Source organism: Talpa occidentalis, unplaced genomic scaffold (assembly GCF_014898055.3).
Source record: "Talpa occidentalis isolate TD23 unplaced genomic scaffold, MPIMG_talOcc4v2.1 talOcc4.316, whole genome shotgun sequence".
NCBI lineage: Eukaryota > Metazoa > Chordata > Mammalia > Eulipotyphla > Talpidae > Talpa > Talpa occidentalis.
The window spans coordinates 13,967-34,675 of record NW_023603363.1 but is presented as its reverse complement, the minus strand read 5'-3'; the positions used below and the strand labels follow the sequence as shown (position 1 = coordinate 34,675).

Sequence of the window (20,709 nt, the reverse complement as noted above, 5' to 3'; positions counted from 1 at the left end):
TGTAGGTTATTTGTGTATTTATTTCCCTTTCCACCTCACCCCCGCCCCCACCTAGGAAGAGGCAGCATGGTATAGAATTTTGAGGGGCTCTGCATTCAGATTCTTCGGGTTCAAATCTCAAGCCCACCACTTGCTAGCTACCCTCTGACCTTGGAAAGTTACTCAGCATGTCACCATTGATGTGGGGATAATATACATTTTAAGCTTAAAAAATGTTAACAGATAGGGGGGCCTCCCTGGTGGTGCAAGGGATTAAGACACAACCTATGAAGCTCTCTGTAGCCACTGCAGCATGGTTCAATCCCCAGTCAGGGAGCTACCCACATGGCACAGCAGACCTCTCCTGACTCACCCACTGCTCCCCTCGGCAGTGTATTTCTTCAGTCTGCCTGTTATGCTTCACACTCTGTCTCTGGTGAATCCTCTCACCCCTCACACCTCTGGCCTGTACCCCAGCTCTTGTATGCATAAATAAGTAAATCTTTTTTAAAAAATGTTAAGAGGGTAAGCGCTGAGAACAGTAATAGACGTTACCGCTTTAGCATATGCACCATTTTGGAGTCTGTCATCTTAGGGAAGGATTTTGGTTCCCACCACACAGCACACTGGGTTTATTACGATTTGCTCATGAACACTGAGCCAATGAGGAGCCTGAGAGTATAGAAGAGAGGCTGGTCCTGCAGGTTCAGGAGGGGCCCTGGAGTGAGCTTGTGGAGCAAGACCTGCTCTCCCCTTCTTTGAAACATTCGATTTAGGGGCCTCCCTGGTGGCGCAAGGGGTTAAGCACCGCACTGGGAAGCAATCCGAAGCCTCTGAGTTCGGCTGCAGCACAAGTTCACAAGTTCGATCCTGGGCCGGCCAGGGAGCAACCCAGACGGGAGCTACCCACATGGCACAGCAGACCTCTCCTGACTCGCCCGCTGCTCCCCTCAGCAGTGCACTTCGGTCAATCTGCCTGTTCTGCTCCCCACTCTGTCTCTGGTGAATCCTCTCACCCCCCGCATCTCTGGCTTGTACCCCAGCTCTTGTACGCATAAATAAATCAATCTTTAAAAAAAATTAGATTTAGCCGACACAAACTAAACATATACTGGAATAGCGTGGTTTTGGAAGGGTAAACTCTGCTCGTGGCCCAGTCCTGGGATCCTGGCAGGAGTCGGGGCGCGGAGAGAGGCTGGGGGAGCGGAGGGGGAAAGCAGTTTCTGGGAGGCTGCAGGAGGAAGGCACGTTGGCCTGCAAGGACCAGATCCACCGAGGGCTCTGGGGAGGAGCCAGAACTCCCAGATGTGCTGAGCGGGACGCTCCGCGCAGGTCTGCCTCTCACTCCCGCTGCGGGAAGAGCCGGAAGGACCCGGGTGGCCAGAGCCCCGCGGTCACCAATGGCCGGTCCAGTGTGGGTTCCTGTCCCAGCCTTCCCGGGGATTGGCTGCTCCCCCTCCTCGGCCCGCCCCGGCCCGCCCCGGCCCCGCCCGTGCCTCCTCCGGGATTTCTCCGCCGAGCCCGAGCCGCCGGCCTCTCACTCGGGCCGGCTGACTCGTGAGTGTGGACGCGCGCGCGCGGGGGGGGCGCTTGCCACCTGCGCGCCGGGATGGAGTGGGGTGGGGTGGGGTGGAGTTGGGGTCGCCCCGAATCCCCTCAAGCTTTGCCCGCCTGGAGCTCCGCTGCTCCCGGCGGCCAGATCCGAGGGGTAGAGCAGCCCTCGGGAGCCCGGGGGCGGGCGGCCGTGCCCGCCCCGGGGCCGCGCGAGGCACAGACCCCGCGCCGCGCCGCCCGCGGCCAGGGCTTCCGAGCGGCTGTCGGCGCCGCGGCAACAAGCTTGCGCTCCGCTTCCCCAGGGCGCAGCCGCGGCTACTCTGTAGCGGCTTCAGGGCCCGGCCGGCGGCCGCGAAGGCTTCGGAAACCGACCTTGAACTTGGAGCGTGTCTGCAACGTCCGCCGGGGGTGCCGCGGCCCGCTCCCCAGCGCAGGTATGGCCCGGTCCTGGGGTGAGCGCGAATCCACCCGCGTCCCTGGGCACGTGACCTATGGCGACCGGAGGGTTGCAGGCGCGGGCTTGGTGCAGCGTCCCCATTCTGGCTCTCCCTTTAATGGACAGGTGGCTTTTGTCCTTTTGTATCCGAGTTGGTGGGAGGGTCAGCAGCAGCTCTGCTGCAGCCATCCGAGCTAATAAACCCGAGTTCTCCCTGTTGCCGCGTGCGCTTAAACCCCCACAGCCCCTGCCGGAAATCCGGCCTCCTCATGTGCTGCGAGCTCTAGCAGGACATAGGCCCTGTCGTTGGACTAAATGAACTTGAAGTGGTCACCAAAGACGCCTGTCTTAACAGCAGAAAGAATGCTAGCACTTTGTAGATTTAAAAAAAATTAATACTTAAAAAACTCCAGGCAATTGTACGCATGGCCCCACCCAGCAAAACAGCTGGTTCTGATGGGCTTGTCAGCTTTTCAAAGAAACCTGGAGAGATCAGTGAATACTGGTGGAGTGCAGGAAATAGAGAAATCTGTTAAAAACCCAGAATGCCCTTTCCTGTGCCCTTTTAAGGTTGATGCAGTGCTTTAAGAGGCTAACACAGAAGGGTAAAGTAAGTCTCCATAAAACCCAAAGAAGAGCTTATAAAACTCCTCTTTGGATCCTGTCTGGAGTTACAGCTGAAAAAGAAAAACAAGAAAATTTCCCTGGAGTGTAAGCATCTTTGCAATGTATTTATATGTTCATAGGAAAGTTAGGAACGTAAACAACTACAGGCATGCATTTTCACTTTAGTTTTCTTTGAAGGTGGGGGGAAATACAAATGATGCAACTTTGAGGCAAATTGCATATACTTTAAATTTATTTATATCTATTTAGAAGGTCATTTAAAACCTTTTTTTTCTTTTTTAGGTTGAAACTACAGGTACAAGCCATTGAAGCTAGGATGCTCTGTTGCTGGTATTTTAATTGACTTACTACCAATTATTTTATAATTTACAGTACACATGTGCCCAGTGAGGTCAGGCAGTCTTTCCTAAATTGTAGCAACCATGTGCTTTCCCAGGAGTTAGAGCAGTTGGACAATGGACGAAGCAGTATAGCACGTGCTTTATTTACATCTTTTAATTCTCAACTCTATGGAGTTGATATTGTTCTCCATTTACAGATGAAGCAACTGGGGTTAGGTAGTGACTCCGGATCCCATACATGCATAGCCTAGTGAAGGAACCTTTATGTGACCTCTGGAAAGTCACATAGCTCTCCTAAAATTTACTGTCCTGCTCTAACTGTACATGTAGTTAGAGATGGAGTCGGGGGGTAGGGGGGGACCACTGTAGAGTTGGTTAAGAATTTAGGCTGTTCGTGGTATTTAATTGCATTGAAACTCCAAAAAAACCCACAAAATTTGTCACAAAGAGGGGCATCTGTCAGCACATTGGATCTTTTAGATGAGTGTAGCATAATGAGGTGTAAAAAAGTATTTAAACAGTCCATGATATTCTAGAAGTTTCTTCAAGCTCTGAATGTCTACAATACCTCAATTTTCAGATATTTTAAATAAAAGTATTTGAATAATTATCTTGGAGTCAGTTTTAATGCTTGTTACATAACATTTTCCTTTCTATATAAGCATTTATATTTCAGGCGGGGGGAAGCAAGTGCTGCTTGATAGATTTCAAGCAGCAGTGACCTTAAAGGGGAGGATTTCATAAGTTTGTATACTGGGCTGACAATTATAAAATGGCAAACTGAGTATATATGTAGTACATCTAATCTGGGCCAAAAGGGTATAGGTAGGAATATATTAAGATTTATTTATGCATACAAGAGGTGGGGTGCTGGTTAGGAGGATTCACCAGAGATAGTAGGGAGCGAAACATGTGGCTTGACTGAATGAAAATACACTGCTGTGGGGAGCAGTGGGAGAGACAAGAGGTCTGCTGGGCCATGTGGGTCACCTCCCTGGCCTGAGGTTACTTCACAGTACTGTGTATTAACCCCTTGCACCATCAGGGAGGCCCCTAGAGAACACCTTTAAATGCTAAGTAGGTAAAGGGAAAGAAAAGTTAGGAGGAAACAGACCTGAAGCCTTAAGGATATTAATAGGTCATTCTGCGGGGACAAGAAATGCAAGCATGGTACAGCAGTGTTCTAGTGAAAACAGTCCCAAGAGAAGGACCTTGTTTGCTAGCTACTGTAGAGATAACCATATTCACATATCAAATGTCTGAAGGTTCTAGCAAATGGTTTCTAAAAGAGCCACTGCCCTCACAAATGGCTCCACTCCACTGGGGAGTACGTCACCCACAGGCCTTCCTCTTCTCAACTTCAACCTGCACATCCTTTACACACTTTGGTTTTCCAAATAGTTTTTCAGTACATGGTTTTGGATAAAAAGTTTCTGAAGTATGTGAAAGTGAAAGTACAGCAAGTGAAAGATGTGCAGTCTTAGAGCCAGGGGGTTGAAGTACTGGGGAGGAAAGGGACCTTATGGCCCAGAATTTAGAACTACAGAGACTAGGACTGCACTGTCCAGTGGGCCAAAGTGCCAAGTGACCACATTCACCTTCCTTCTGTTTATCTCCCCCCCACACACACCCCTTGGATCCCCTCATTCCTTTAGGGTCACTCACCCCTTCCTCAACCTCAGAGCCCTCAATATATAATACTATCCGTTAGTTTTTAAAGATGTTATAAAATCCACAGTGTAAATGTCCAATATGTGTTTTTACTCTGACTTTGCTGCACATAATTACCTCATTCCTCATTTTGTTGAAAATGACTGCCTTTCAACATCCCTTATAATCAGGGAAATGGAAATCAAAGCCACATTGAGATACCACCTTACACCAGTAAGAATGGCACATATCAAAACAACAAGCAACAACAAATGTTGTCAAGGATGTGGTGAAAAAGGAACTCTCCTACATTGCTGGTGGGAGTGCAAACTGGTCTAACTGTTAGGGGGAAAAGGCAGTCCCAAAGCAAATTCCATACAGGCTTTGTGGACTCCACCCCCACCCCAGGTCAAAGCCAAAGACACTGGGAACTCCAAATCCCATCACCACCAAAGGGAAGGTGGCTGGGACCTGAGGGTGGGGTTAAGCAGCCAGGTGGCTAGAAAAGGCAGACACGTGGGCTTTGGGGGATCCCCCCCATTTTGGCTCTCTGCCAGCTCGCAGCGTCGGTCCAGCTCTGAGAGTGCCATTCGCAGCAACGTGGATGGAGCTAGAAAGAATTATGCTCAGTGAAATAAGCCAGAAGGGAAGAAAATATATCGCATGGTTTTACTTATAGCAAGAATATAGGGGAACCAAATAAGACATCAGTGTAAAAAAAATAACAGTACAAAGCACAACAAAGCAAAAACATTGGTAAAGGAAACTATGGGGACTACACCTGAGGGGTGGGGGGAAGCAAATGTTGAAAAATGAGCAATGATGTAAAAAAAATTTAAAAAAGGGAAAAAAAGAAAATGACTGCATTTCATTATGTTGTCGAACACTCCATGGTGTGCAAATAATCTTTGGAGACTCTGATGTAAATTTAAGCCTACCACACCAGGATGACATCCATACATGTTGCTATGATCCTTACCGAAAGAATCTGCATTACATTTTTAGGAACTGAATGGGTCTGCTTTAAATGTCTGCCATAGAAGCAAATTTTAGAAGTAAATGTGCCCACTCCATCTGTAAATTAGCGGAATAAGTACGAGCAGAAACAGTTTGGGGCAACAGGAGCCCCCCCATTTAAGAGGGTTAATCCCTGCCAGTTACGCTCTCATTACTGCATGCACTAAAAAGTTAAAGAGATCCACAAATTCACCTACTTTTAGCTCAATCGGCAGTGCCTTTCAAGGTTACTCCAATACTGCTGGAGTGCGCGGCAGTACCCGGCAGGGCCCAACCGGGTTTCCTGTTACTACCACGGGGTCCTATCAGGGAGCAGCAGAGCCGCCCCGACCGCCAATTTCCGCGCCTGCGGAGAAGGCAGGTGCGCGCCAGGTAAAGCAGGCAGCTAACGGAGCCCAGAATCCTACCGCGCCTCACTTGGGCCACCTGCGTGGCGGGTCCGGGGTTGGAGAGGAAACCCCCCCGAAACACCCATCACTACGGGTGGCCCCGGGATCCAGGTAGAGAGCGCCAGGTACGCCGGAGCCCGACCGCGGGACTCGAGAGCCTGCACCCTCGCGAGAGCCCTGGCACGCCCCGCAGGGCCTGCGAGCCCAGGGATGCGATCGGCCAACCAGCAAATGGGCACGGACCCGCGCGCATCTTATTGGTTAATGCGGAGAAACTCACATCTCATTGGACTCTTTTCAGGCAGAAAGCCACCCCCTTCGCCTGAATCCCCCGCCCCCCGCTTTCCGCTTGTGATCCAGCCACTGCGTCGAAATGGCGGGGCACAGGAAGCTGGGCTTTGCCCTAGGCTCCATTTATGGAGCTCTGCACAGTCCTAACTCTTCACCTGCTGCACTTTAGGACCCCTTCAAGTCGAGCTTCTGATATTTTCTGTCTAATTTCTAATTTCAGCCTCTACCCTCTGTCCCACACAAACCCAGTCCTTAGGCAGGAAGGTGAGTTCACCTGTGCATGGAAGAAGGCAGATATTTCTCTTAAATCCTTTGAATCTCAATACCTTATATCTTGCCTTGCATGGTATGCTAGGAACAGCGATTTATTTATTTATTTTTTTTAATAAACTTTAAGTCAGGGCCTCCCTGGTGGTGCAAGGGGTTAAGCACTGCAGCCTCTGCAGCACGAGTTGGATCCTGGGCCAGCCAGGGAGCTACCCACATGGCAAGGCAGACCTCTCCTGTCTTGCCTGCTGCTTCTCTCAGCAGTGTACTTAAGCAGATCTGCCTGTTCTGTTCCCACTCTGTCTCTGGTGAATCTTCTTACCCACCACACTTCTGGCCTGTACCCCAGTTCTTGTATGCATAAATAAATAAATCTTAAAAAAAAAAAAAAAAAAAAAAACGGGCCTCCCCGGTGGCGCAGCGGTTGAGCGCTGGGTTGCGAAGCTGCCCGCAGCCTCTGCAGCGCCGGTTCCATCCCCGGCTGCTCCCCGGCCACCGGAGGAGGGTCCCACATGGCGCGCAGACCTCTCCTGCCGCCCGCTGCTCCCCTCAGCAGTGTACTTTGGTCCTTCTGCCTGCTCTGGTCCCAGCTCTGGCTCTGGTGAATTCTCTCACCCTCCCGCGCTTCTGACTGTACCCAGTGCTTGCATAAATAAATAAATCTTTAAAAAAAAAAAAAAAGTTAAAAAGAAACACAAAACCGCTGAGTCAACTGTTCCATGACGCTAAATACTCAAAATAGCCTCAATGAAGTTATTCTGGTTTTCAAGTGAGTTATTTCACTTAACATAATTACTTAAAGCTCCATCCATGTTGTCAGTAAAGGCACAATGTCATCTATTTAAAAGTATTTAAGTAATATCCCGTTGAGTATATATATACCACAATGACTTTACCCAGCCGTTTGTCCATGGGTATTTAGGTTGTTTCCATGTCTTGGCTATTGTGAATAATGATGCTATCAAATAGGGGTACCTATCTCTTTTCATCTTAGTGTTTTAATATTCTTAGGATAAATACCTAGAATTGTTGGATTATATGGTCGTTCTGCTTTTAGTTTTTGACGGCAACTTCACACCATTTTCAATAGAGACTGTACCAATTTCATGCCTGCCAACAGTGAATATGTACTGCTTGTTCTCCACATCTTCTCCAACACTTGTTGCTTCCAGTCTGATGTAGGTCATTGTTCTCACAAGGGTGAGGTGATTATCTCATTGTGATTTGATTTGCATTTCCCTCATAAGTGATTTTTGAGCATATTTTCACATGCCTGTTGCCAGCTGTGTCTTCTTTGGAGAAGTGTCTCTTCAGGGCTTCTCATTTTTTTTTTTTTAGATTTATTTATTTATTTATTTATTTATTTATTTATACAAGAACCAGGGTATAGGCCAGATGTTCAGGAGGGTGAGAGGATTCACCAGCGACAGAGTGGAGAACTGAACAGGCAGACTGACTGAAGTGCACTGCTGAGGGGAGCAGTGGGCTAGACAAGAGAGGTCTGCTGCGCCCTGTGGGTTGTTCCCTGGCTGCTGGGGATCGAACTTGTGCTGCAGAGGCTGTGGATTGCTTCATAGTGCGGTGCTTAACTTCTTGTGCCACCAGGGAGGCCCCCCATTTTTAAATTTTTTCTTTTGTTCCCTTGAAATTAAAGTCAAGTTTCCAAAGACATCTCTGTGGTTGATGTCTAGGGCTTATGTTTTCTTCTTCTTTTTTAAGTATTAATTTATTATTTTTATTTTCTTACATTGTTGATCATTTTCGTACAGTATTTTTGATTTCTGCACTCAGGTATAGTTCCCATAATGGTATACCCCACACATGGTCAGTGAATTTATGAAAAAAAGGCCAAGACCATACAATGAAAAAAAGAATGCCTCTTTATATGACTTTAATTTGATCTCCTTGATGATTAATGAAATTCAACATCTTTTCATATGTTTACTGATTATTTAGATCTAACTTTAAATGCCCGCCTAAAATTTTTACCCACTTTTCTGAGTGGGTAAAAACTCTCTTTCTATCTGTATATATTCTCTATACTGAGGTAACTTTGCTTTACCACACTGTATATGATTTGCAGGAATAGGTTCACCCCACCTCAGATGTATGTTGCCCCAACACCACCATCATCCAAACACCCATAGTCCTTTACTCTAGGCCATTGGGCCCCCTCCCTCTTCTAGCCTCCATTCTGCTGTCATAGTTCTTGGGTTTGTTTTAGTTTAGTTTCGTTGGTTCCTTTTTTCACCCCCTATACACTCATTATATGAGTGAAATCATTTGTTATTTGTCTTTCTACTTCTGACTTATTTCACTTAGCATAATGCCTCCAGTTCCAACCATGTTGTCACAAATGGCACAGTCTTTTTAATGGCTGAGTAGTATTCCATTGTGTATGTATACCACACTTTCGTAACACACAGCTCTGTTGATGGGCATTTACAGTTTCCTTAACTTGACTATTATAAATAACTTGACTACTATAACTGCAAAGAACATAGGAGTGCATATGCCTCTACAAATGAATGATTTTGTATTCTTTGGGTAGATAACTCAGAGAAGAATTGCTGGATCATATGTTTGATCTATTTTTAATATTTTGAGTTTGTTTTCCATAGGGGCCAGACCAATCTACATTCCCACCAATAGTAGTATATGAGGGTTCCTTTTTTCCCACACCCCAAATGATACTTCTCTTGATAAATGTCTCACTTAATACAAACTGTGATTTTGAGATCTCATGAAAGCAACTCACCTGTGATCTTTGCTTCAAAAGTCTCCATGCATAACAGACTTCAGAGCTGAAAAGCTTTATGCCGCCTCCTGTCTGCACACATGTGAAGGGGTTAATAATGGCTATCAATTGTTTAAAAACATGAAAGTTCTAACTTTTTTGAAAAGTATAGAGAAAAAACCCACTAAACACATTTTATTAAGGCAATTATTAAACCACCCTGTGTTACATTCCTTGACATCAACACTCTAAAACAAGTTGGAAATGGTGGCTCAAAGTCCACCACTGAAAATTTTTTGTTTGAATTTTCTATATGTATCAAAAAATTCACCACTAAGTATACAATTTAGTAGCATTTGTAAACTGAAACTCTATACCTAGTTAATAAATTATATTGACCCTCCTCCCAGCCCTGTAATCGCTGTTTTCTTTCTCTATGAATGTTGTTTTAAGATCATCATATAAGAGGAACCATGCAATATTTGTCCTTTTGTGTTAATTTCACTCAGCATGATGTTCTCAAGGTCCAAGATGTTCTCAATATCAGAATTTTATTTTTTTAATATATATTTATTTAATATATATTTATTTATGCATACAAGAATCGGGATACAGGCCAGAGGTGTGGGGGGTGAGAGGATCACCAGAGACAGAGTGGGGAACAGAACAGGCAGACTGACTGAAATACACTGCTGAGGGGAGCAGCAGGTGAGACAGGAGAGGTCTGCTGAGTCATGTGGGTAGCTCCCCATCCAGGGATCGAACTCGTGCTTCAGTGGCTGAATATAGTAGCTTCATAGGCTGCGTCTTAACCCCTTGTGCCACCAGGGAGGCCCCAGAATTTTTTTTAAAGATTTATGCACAAAAGAGTTGGGGTGTAGGCCAGAGGTGTGGGGAAGGCGAGAGAATTCACCAGCCATAGAGTGGGGAGCAGAACAGATGGATTGACTGAAATACACTGCTAAGGGGAGCAGCAGATGAGACAGGAGAGGTCTGCTGCACCATATGTGGGTAGCTCCCTGGCTGGAGATCAAACTTGTGCTGCAGTGGTTTCTGATAGCTTCAGTTTGCTGAGACTTAACCTCTTGCACCACCAGGAAGGCCTAGAATTTTATTCTTTTTGAGAATGAATAGTATTCCATTTGAGGACTAGTATTCCAAGTTTGAGGACTAGTGCCCTGAGTAGTTGACTAGTAAATACTATTTTTTAAGCCATTTTTTTTTTTAAAGACTTATTTATTTGTGCATACAAGCACTGGGGTGTAAGCCAGAGGTGCGGGAGGTGAGAGGATTCACCAGAGACAGAGTGGGGAGCAGATCAGGCAGCTGTACTGAAATACACTGCTGAGGGTAGCAGTGGGCAAGTCAGGAGAGGTCTGCTGTGCCATATGGGTTGCTCCCTGGCTGGTGAGGGATCGAACTCCTGCAGTGGCTGGCAGCAGCTTGATAGAGCTGTCTTTAACCCCCGCGACACCAGGGAGGCCCTGTAAGTACTATTTTTAAAACTCTTTTCCCTATAATCTCTATATCACAGGTTTTTCTAGCCAAAGTACTCAGCCTTTATAATTTCCATTTGGGGAGGTAAATTTCAGTACTTTTTTTTTTTTTAAGTTTATTTATTTATACATACATACATACATACATACAAGCACTGGGTACAGTCAGAAGCGCGGGACGTGAGAGAATTCACCAGAGCCAGAGTGGAGAGGAGAGCAGAGCAGGCAGACTGACCAAGTACACTGCTGAGGGGATCTGCGGGCGGCAGGAGAGGTCTGCGCGCCATGTGGGACCCTTGCCTGGTGGCCAGGGATCGAACCGGCGTTGAAGCGGCTGCAGCCAGCTTCACAACCCAGCGCTCAACTGCTGCGCCACTGGGGAGGCCCGTAAATCTCAGTTCTACCTACCATTATTAACAAAATATTTGTCCTATCAGAGACAAGATGAATATATTCAAAAATGTGCAATTAGTTCTTATAATGAAACTCTAGACTCATTTTCTTCAATTTCAGGTCTAAAAATTAACTCCCACTGATACAATTATTTGATATTGCTTAGAAATTCCGTGCTAGGGCCTCCCTGATGGTGCAAGGGGTTAAGATGCAACCTATGAAGCAATCCACAAGCACTGCAGCACAAGTTCGATCCCCAGCCAGGGAGCTACCCAAATGGCGCAGCAGACCTCTTCTAACTCACTGGCTGCTCCCCTCAGCAGTGTATTTCAATCTGCCTGTTTTGTTCCCCACTCTGTCTCTGGTGAATCCTTTCACTTCCCTACACTTCTGGCCTCTACCCTAGTTTTTGTATGCATAAATAAATAAATCTTGAAAGAAAAAAAAGAAATTCCATGCTAATTATACGTGAAAAGAGAAAAAACTCCATTTTTGTTGGAAATGCAATTGATATTCCTAAAAAATCCGAAGGAGTCAGCTTTTAAAAAATCCTGGCAGTATAAAAATGAAGTTAATAGAATCCTTATATAACCAGTCATAGCCAGCTGAAAAATAAGACATTCAATTTAAAACAATCAATACAGGGCCTCCCTGGTGTTGCAGGGGTTAGTCTCAGCACTATCAAGCTGTTCCCAGCCACTGCAGCTTGAGTTCTATCCCTGGCCAGAGAGCTGACCCACATATGGTGCACAGACCTCTCCTGTCTTGCCCACTGCTCCCCTCAGCAGTTTATTTCAGTAGATCTGCCTGTTCTGTTCCCCATTATCTGCGTGAATCCTCTCACCCCCACCTCAACCCCAGTTCTTCTATGCAGAAATAAACCTTTAAAAAGAAAAGAGTGATTCCATGCACTTTCACTTAGATTCTCCCAGAGAATTAACTATATTATTAAAATCAGGAAATTGACATTGGTGTATTCTGACGTCCCTTAGTTCTGTTTTGTCATGTGTAGATTCATTTATTCCCCATCACAATCAAGAGTCAGAAGTATGTCATTACAAATATCCCCCTCAAAAATGATTAAACCTTAATGGCTTCAGTTTAGAAAGCTGAGAAAATCATCCACATTTTCCTCTAACAATTATTTTTATTGTATTTCCCCAGTTATAATTACTGTGGACAGGGCCTCCCTGGTGGCACAGGGGTTAAAGGCCATGCTATCAAGATACTGCCAGCCACTGCAGCACGAGTTCAATCCCCAGCCGGCCAGGGAGCTGTCCACATGGCGCAGCAGACCTCTCCAGTCTCGCCCATCTGCTCCCCTCAGCAGTGTATTTTAGTAGATCTGCCTGTTCTGCTCCCCACTCTCTCTAATAAATCCTCTCACCGCCCTGCTCCCGCACCTCTGGCTTACACTCCAGTTCTTGTATGCATAAATAAATCTTTAAAAATATATATAATTACTGTGGACAATTATTTTTATGTCAGTGGGCATTTTCTTCACCTTTGATTTTACAAACCCCTAAATCAGAAGGTTGGATGCTGTAGAATTGTAGCAAGGTAATACTGCAGTTGCTCCCTCAGAAAGCTGCCTTTACAGTAGACCACTGGTTAAGATTGCTACATTTAAATACTGTCCTATAAAATGCAATGATCAGAATAAACCCACCTGTTTTTGTATAACTCAAAAAATTGTTTTCTTGTGAAGTTACAATATGCTATTGAAAAGTATATGCTATATTACTCATTGGTTATTTATATTCATCCCTTCAATAGGAGTGGGAATGTCACATATTCCCCTTTCACTTGATTACATTGACACCTTCTGGCTTACCCAGTTGTCTATTTCCTCTTTTTTTCCTGTATTTCCTGCTATGAAAGGTAGCATATTGAAAACCCTGGACTTACATCTTACTCTTACATCTTAATCTTTAACAAGTTATCTACCCTTTGAGTTGATGCCTCGGTAAAATGAGCTCCTCTCTGCTGTTGTCCAAGGTAGGACAGAAGACACAACTCAGCAAACACTTTAGACAGTTGACTACAGGAAAGCAGGACAGCTCAGCAAATTATCTAGCTTAAGTGATTTAGTTTTCTTCCTAAGGGAAAGGGAAAGTTTCAGTTATTAGACACACTGGATAACTTTTTAAAGTTTATTGAGAAAAATTTAAGATTTCCAGAAAAACTGTGCACTATACATTGATTTCTTACATCTTCAAACAAAACCAAATTCCCTTAGGTATTTGAACATATTCTGTATTCAGAAAAATCTATAAAAGTGTTACTGGGAAGAAAGGTTTTCTTCTACAAACTAGGTTCAGGTGGTTGCGGGGCTGGTGGGGGGGGCGGGTGGTGCCTGTCAATTGACAGACAGGAGCAAAGCTTATTGTACATTTATGTGGGAGGAGCATGTTCTCAGGAATAGCTCTTTGAAGAGCCTTAAGTAAGGTCTTATATACTAGCTTAATGAGATAGGGGAGGAGGGTATTAAGTCTTTATTGGGAAAGATTGAATGGTTCTGCTAGGACTTATTTACACCCTTCCTGGGATTTCCTGATGCTAAGTCAGGTTCCTTCGTTACCAAAGGATCCCGTGGAAAGGGTATTTCAAAGCAGAACTGTTTTTTTCCTACTAATATATTCTCAGTTTAAAGTCGTCTTTATGGCATGCTGGTGGGGTCAGTCCCCTCCTTTCCATTTGAAAGCTGACATGAAGCTTCAGAGACAATGAGCCTTGTCAATTGCTGTGGAGAGACGACTGGAGTTAGGTGTTGGGAGGTAAGAGATCTGTACCTGGAAACACCACCACAGATAAAAACAAGGAACAAGAAGCCAAAAAACCCAAATACAAGCACATAGCTCCAGTTTTCACTCAACCAGTCCCCCATTCCTGAAATCCAAGCAAAGCTTTTTGGTTGCTTGGCTAGTTCTCGCAAACGATTGATTTTAGCATGTACTATTCCTGACTTGTTCACATAGAGGCAGCACTGCTTGCCAACCACTGCACAGCTTCTTTGTTCAGTAGCCTGTCTCTCCAGGTAACTGGGACTTTGCAGGACTGAGTCCCAATTAACTCCTGATTGGCATGCTTCTAAAATCTGTCGGGTAGCCATCAATTCTTTTTCCATTATTTCAGAAATTCCTTGAATTGCTTTTTTTTGTTGCTCAGCTCCCAAACTTGATATAATGCTTGCTAAACTGGTCTTACGATATGTGGGTGGAATGCCTATGGCATCTCGTTGGATTCGGCTTCGTGGTGCTACTTTATGTATGAAGGAGCCCAGGTTTGTAATTTGGCTAGCATTTAAAGCAGAATACTTGGTGACAGAAGGTGCCAGGTATCCAAGTCCACATCGCCCTGCCCACTTAGGTGGGAACTCTTTATATAACTTATTGCCACACAAAATAAAAAGACCGGAGTTGTTTATAGACAAGGACAGGGTGGAACCCATGCCCCGCTGGGTTGAAGCCTGGTATCCCTCTTGACCTCTGTCATTAGCTCTATTGACAGCCACACATCTCCAGTTCCCACGTGCCTCTGTCAGACTAGAAGAGCAGAACAGGTTGCGAAATATTTGGTAGAGAATCCCTTCTGTTCGGTTTGGGCAGCTATAGAGATGGGTGTCATTACCTGACCAGGTCATTCCAGAATTTTGGTCTATCCATTTGTAGTCTTTAGTATCAGGCACATGTACCAGAGGAACAGCTGAGCTGCTCCAGGTCCCATTTGTGTGGTCTGAGAACCAGGAATACTGTCCAGTGACTAGGCAAACATTCACATTATAATAATCACTCTTAGAACGATATGACATCTATAGATGGCTTGAAGATACCTTCTGCGGAATCAAACAGTAGTGTTTGATTACAGTATTGCTCTGGTATGTTACCCAAGAAAGGTCCATTGCCATTTTTATTTTCAATGCACAGAGAAAAATTTTCCTCCAATAGTCTCACCTGAATAAAAGATAAACCTTGAAGATCCCTGGAGATTTCCCAATGCCAAGTAACACTACCAGAGGAGGAAGCAGAGTGCTCTTCATACATCCACTGTCCAGAAACGGTCCACCAGGTGCTTACACTGGCAGGGACAAAAACTACTTCAGATTCTTCTGCGTTATCTAGATGCTGACATAACCAGCAATCAGATTGATTAGTTAAGGTGGCCAGGGTTTGGAAGACTGGTTTGAGCGGGTATAGGGGTTGTGCTAGAACTGCTGAAAAAGCAGTAAGGATCAGTTGAAGAAAGACACAGTTTGAAAGGGGGCCCATCGTAGAGGAACAGGGAGAACAGATTAAGATAAGCAACCACCAGCCAATCTTTCTGTAAACGAAAGGAGAAAGGGTTTCCTTTAAATTTCTGCCAGAGAATTTTCCTGATCAGTGGGAGGAGAGGTTTGAAGGGAAGAATGGAGAGGAAATTCTTGATCCGTGATCTTGGGTAAAGCTGTCTACTTCATGGCGTCGTCTGCTTCGGGAGCATGAGCAGGCTCTGGAAATCCTCACAGGGATGGCCTTCTAATTGTCATGGGACAACAATCTGTAGCCAGCTCGGTGTGTTACATATATCCAGGATTTATTTCAACAATATAGATGATTACTGCTGGTATTTCCTAGGGCCTCTTCAAATGAGGTGATAATATATGTTTTCTTCTAAAAGCTTTGGTGTTTACTCCAGCTCCTGGCAGAAAGGGATAACATAACCTGTCAGGGAAAACCATGCTTTATTCACATATTGACAACAGACTCCAAGCACATTAATTCTGCATACAACTAGTCCTATGTTGAATCGTCCACTTAAGTCCCCACAACACTCACCCAATCCAAGCATGGAAGTTGTAACAATACCCATGCCTACTGGGGGTGAAAATGACTTTAAATGGGGTCAGTTGGGCATAGCGTTAGTCTGTGGACCCTAGGATAGTGCTGCTGGTCATTTAACACTAGTTTCTAGGCAGATTTGCCCTAGTTTGTTTTTTTTTTCTTTTTTTTTAATTTATTTTTGTATATAAGAGTTGGAGTATAGGCCAGAGGTGCGGAGGTTGAAAGGATTCACCAGAGACAGAGTGGAGAGCAGAACAGGAGGACTGAATGAAATACACTGCTGAGGGGAGCAGTGGGCAAGACATGAGAGGTCCGCTGCACCATATGTGGATTAGCTCCCTGGCTGAGGGATCGAACTCAGGCCAATTGCAGCAACAGCACTGAGATTTAACCCCTTGGCCACCCAGAGTTCTTTTAATGTCTAGATTTTTATGTTTTACTTGCCCTAACGATTGGGATAAACAAGTAAATATCCCAGAGTCTTTATTAGCAGGTGATTTATTCTTTTTTAAAAAAAGATTTATTTATTTATGCATACAAGAACTGGGGTACAGGCCAGAGGTGCGGGGTGGGGCGGTGAGAGTATATTCACCAGAGACAGAGTGGGGAACAGAACAGGCAAATTGACCCAAGTACTGCTGAGGGGAGCAGCAGGTAGGTCTGCTACACCCTGTGGGTTGCTCCCTGGCCAGCCAGGGATTGAACCTGTGCTGCAGAGGCTGCAGACAGCTTCACAGGTTGCGGCTTAACCCTTTGCACCACCAGGTTTTATTCTTTAGAATTCTCATGCCTGATTTATTCCTAAGAATGCTCCCGCAAATAAAATTACAAAAGAAAATAAGGATGTACATTCTCTAAAATCTGGATGAGGAAGAGTTTTCTAAATAAAAAATATGAAAGTCAAAGAAAAAGATGAAATACTTGAGATTAAAATATTTGAAATTTGGTGAGTCAAAAACAATAAAACTGGACTATATAATTAAAAAAAAAATCCAAGCAAGAAACAATCCGTTAATTTACAACTGTCGTACAGCAACATATCCTGTTGAACAGTGCTAGCATTGTCTAGCTACTAAACGTGCCAACAATAACCAGAAGGTGGGCCTCGCTGGTGGCTCAAGGAGTTAAGACACAACCTATGAAGCTGTCCGCAGCCACTGCAGAAGAAGTTCGATCCCTGGCCAGGGAGCTACCCACATGGCACAGCAGACCTCTCGTCTCGCCCACTGCTCCCCTCAGCAGTGTATTTCAGTCAGTCTGCCTGTTCTGTTCCCCACTCTGTCTCTGGTGAATACTCTCACCTCCATATCTCTGGCCTGTATCCCAGTTCTTGCATGCACAAATAAATATATCTTTAAAAACAAAACCAGAATGTGAAGAGACAAAGGACGTTAGTCTACAATGTGGGTCTGAGAACTCCCTGGGATATACTGGTCACCTCTAGAAACCTGGTGATTTACAGGCAGTGCACTGGGAAGTAATTCGGTCAGAAATGTTGTGGCTCTCAGGGCAGAGCCAACTGTGCTTTAGCACCCCATCATTCCATTTGCACACATGTCCCATCTGATGGGGGTTTGTACAAATCCAAAAGGTCAAAGGATGGGGGCTACCAAAATTTCAGCTGGTCCAAGGTATAATATATCTGACATACAGTGTCCTTTTAGTTACTTCCTTTTAGGTTGCGGGGCATTAATCTAATAGCTAGTAATATTGTTAGGGGGGAAAGATGTCCTGAGCTAATTCCATACAGGCTTTGCCATTTGGGATTCCAGATCAGCAGATCGGGTAGGACGCATTTAAGACTTTATCTCCCACTTTTCTCCCTGAGCTGTACATTTCCTCATTTGCCCTTCCCTCGTAAATAAACCTCTTATTAACCTTTTTTTGTGTGCCTGCAGTAGAGTATTAATAAGTCCCTTAAAGCATGCGGGTGAGGACCCACAGTTAGGCACCCCGTTTTGTATCGGGGCTGCCCTGTAACATTATCAGTCAGGGATAAAGGTGGGGGGGAAAGCTGGGTAGAGAACAGATGGGGCATGTGTGTACAGGGTGTGTTCATCAGCAGCCACCCTCAGTAGCTTTGTTAGTCTTATCATTTCCTATAGATGTTGTATCAAGTTTCCTTGGTATGTGTTGGGCAGTGAACAATAGCAATTGCAGTAAGATAAGCAGCCAAGGAGAGGGAAGCAATTCCTTGCTGTAGGGTAAAGAAAATATCAGGCTTTTCTGCCCTTCCGCCATCAGGCTAGATGATGGATCCTTGTCCTGAATGCATGCCTGATGGCGGGCACCTGGAATAGGGTGGGCATAGGTAGATGGGATTCAGCTGAGCTAAGACTGTGCTTTTAAAGGGCGGCGTCATGGGGACGCCAGTAGCAGCAGTAGAAGCCGAAGCCGAAGCCGAAAGAGAAGCCGAGAAGCAGCAGAACGAACGCCAGACAGCCCAGATAGAGTGAAGACTTGCTGGGGGCTGGGAGGCCTACCAGCCTCCCAGCCCCCCAGCCAGCACCCCTGCCTGCCATATGCCTGGTGAACCCCAATAAAAGACCTGCAAAAACCCACTAAGGACTCTGACTCCTCCTTTACCCGGTCTGCATGGGATCAGAAAACCTGCACTGTGTCCATTCCTGGCCCTTACACTTGCCCACTGGTAGGAGGCCCTGCAGAGGTCAAGTATCTGTGGCCCTTCCAAAGTGTGCCAACAGCATGACAGGTTTAGCTACACTGTACACGGTATACATTCTCTTGTGCCAATGTATACGTTCTAGTAAGAGCTATGAGCTTGGCAGCTGAGCTGATTTTATGGTGGACAAACTATGGTTAGTCAGTTCCCGTAAAAATTTCATTTACAAGAGCCATCACAGATCAGAACAAGCCTGGACTTCTTATCTTCCCGTGTTTTAAAACCATCTCTACGGTTCTAAGGCAATCCTATGGAAGGAGGTTTCATTTTTTCCTCATTAGGGAAGGTAATAGTGTAGCTGAATTTGGAGTATTACAGGTACAGATGATGGAGAGATTAATTAACAAGGCCTGTTCACAGGTGGTATGCTTTAAGTAGAAAAGTGCTGTTTAAGGGCCTGTAAGTGCTAACACATCAGGGGAAACCTGTGTAAGGGTACTACCGGCTTTGTCAAAGGATGGCAGCTGTGGTTACTGCACCTAGGCATAGGACATGCCTGATGCCAGTGTCTAACTGACATAAGGAATATTCTATGGGATGCATCTGAAATCAAGGTTTGTTCTAGAATACTGCAGTTATCCCACTGTCCTCATGGCAATATTGGCATAAAGGTTTGCTCAAACCGGCAAATCTCGGGGCTAGGTGTGGACAACGCTAATTTCAGCGCTTCAAAAGGCAGCCAAGACCCCAGTGAAGGGTTGTGTGATTATGTCGGAGAGCAGGCTGCAAATGGTCTGGCAGGGACAGCAAAAGCCAGCACCCTGTCTTTGGGAGAGGGATGGAAAAAACTGATTCAAGGTGTTTTGGGGGTAGTTCCTGAGTACCCCAATAGAAATCACGGTGGAGTAGGTAACCAGTTTCTACGCAGGCAAGTCTGGCTTTTCAGGCTTTATGATCTTTGCCTTAGTCTTTATGCCATGTGAGGGCTGCTCTGTCCTGCAACGATTCACTTTATCTGAATCTACCATTAATGCAAAGGTTAAGTCTGAATTCACCACTCATGCTCTGAGCTGTGCGAAAATGATACAAAAGTGCTTAAACTGAAAAGAAAATTTTCCCGTTTCAGCTGTGACTCCAGACAGGATCCAGAGAGGAGTTTTATAAGCCCCTCTATGGGTTTTTTGGAGACTTACTTTACCCTCCTGTGTTAGCCTCTTAAAGCACTGCATCAACCTTAAAAGGTCACAGGAAAAGGCAATCGGGGTTCATATATACAAAAATATAGAATACATAAACTTCTTTAGTTCTTGCACGCCTCTCTCGTTAACTTCCACAGATTTCAGAAAGTTTTTTTTTTAAAGTTGGAAAATCCACTATTATAAAACTTTTCTGCCGGGAGAAGCTTCATCATCAACCCCTCCCCGCCCCCCCCACCCACCCCCCCCCCCCCCCCGGCGCCCACCGGGCGCCATCGACCGCGCGCACAGGACGGCGGCTCCTTCATGCTCACTCCAGGACAGGGACATACCTGCGCTCAGAGCCAGGACGCAGAACCCGCGCAGACGCCACTGACAGGCTCCCCGGGCCTACGGCGAGTCTGGGTCCCGAACACGCCACAGGTGGCCGCGGCTGTGCGGGGAAAACTGGGCGCAAACCCGTGAGCATCTCTCCGGCCGCCCGCGGGCCAGCGCAGAGAGGGCGCGCGGCTCCAGCGCCGCACATGGCCCCGGGCCGCGCACCCCCGCCCGCCCCCGCCCGCCGCTGGACCCCTAGATTTTGGCCGCCCGGAGCAGCGGAGCTCTGGGCGGCAAACTCAAGGGCACGGGAGGTGGACCCCAACTCAACCTGGACCGCACAGTCGGCCAGGCGCCCCCCTCGGCTGGACACCCGGGCGCGCGCACCGCCCCCCCTCCGCGGGACCCAAGTCTGCGGCCCGGCGGGAAGCGGGTAACCCTAGAGGGCAGGGCCGGGCGGGGCAGGGGGATGGCGAGGAGGCAGGCAGCCAGACTCCGGGCAGGGGGCGGGGGAAGGCGGGGCGGGAGGAGGACCACCCTCCAGAGGGCCGGTCCCCGGGAAGGTTGAGGCCCGC

At 46.2% G+C, this 20,709-nt stretch overlaps 1 protein-coding gene and 2 non-coding genes across 4 annotated transcripts; 1 reads left to right on the top strand and 2 right to left on the bottom strand.

The window, feature by feature from the left end:
• The first annotated feature begins 2,526 nt into the window (after nt 1-2,526).
• On the top strand, nt 2,527-2,648 carry LOC119256568 (small nucleolar RNA SNORA26). Its single transcript, XR_005127825.1, has one exon. It is a non-coding gene; the product is annotated as a small nucleolar RNA SNORA26 (small nucleolar RNA).
• A 10,870-nt stretch (nt 2,649-13,518) lies between these two features.
• Nucleotides 13,519-20,290, bottom strand: LOC119256567 (endogenous retroviral envelope protein HEMO-like). 2 transcript variants are annotated; one of them, XM_037524372.2, is made up of 2 exons: nt 20,149-20,290; nt 13,519-15,877 (listed from the first exon to the last, which is right to left on the bottom strand). In XM_037524372.2, exon 2 carries the CDS (start codon nt 14,986-14,988, stop codon nt 13,837-13,839), a length of 1,152 nt encoding a protein of 383 aa, XP_037380269.1. In that variant the 5' UTR covers nt 14,989-15,877; nt 20,149-20,290; the 3' UTR covers nt 13,519-13,836. The 2 variants fall into 2 exon arrangements, with proteins under 2 accessions (XP_037380269.1, XP_037380270.1); XM_037524373.2 differs by having other exon boundaries at nt 13,519-15,854.
• LOC119256569 (small nucleolar RNA SNORA26) lies at nt 19,745-19,866 on the bottom strand. The gene has a single exon (XR_005127826.1). It is a non-coding gene; the product is annotated as a small nucleolar RNA SNORA26 (small nucleolar RNA).
• Nucleotides 20,291-20,709: the final 419 nt, after the last annotated feature.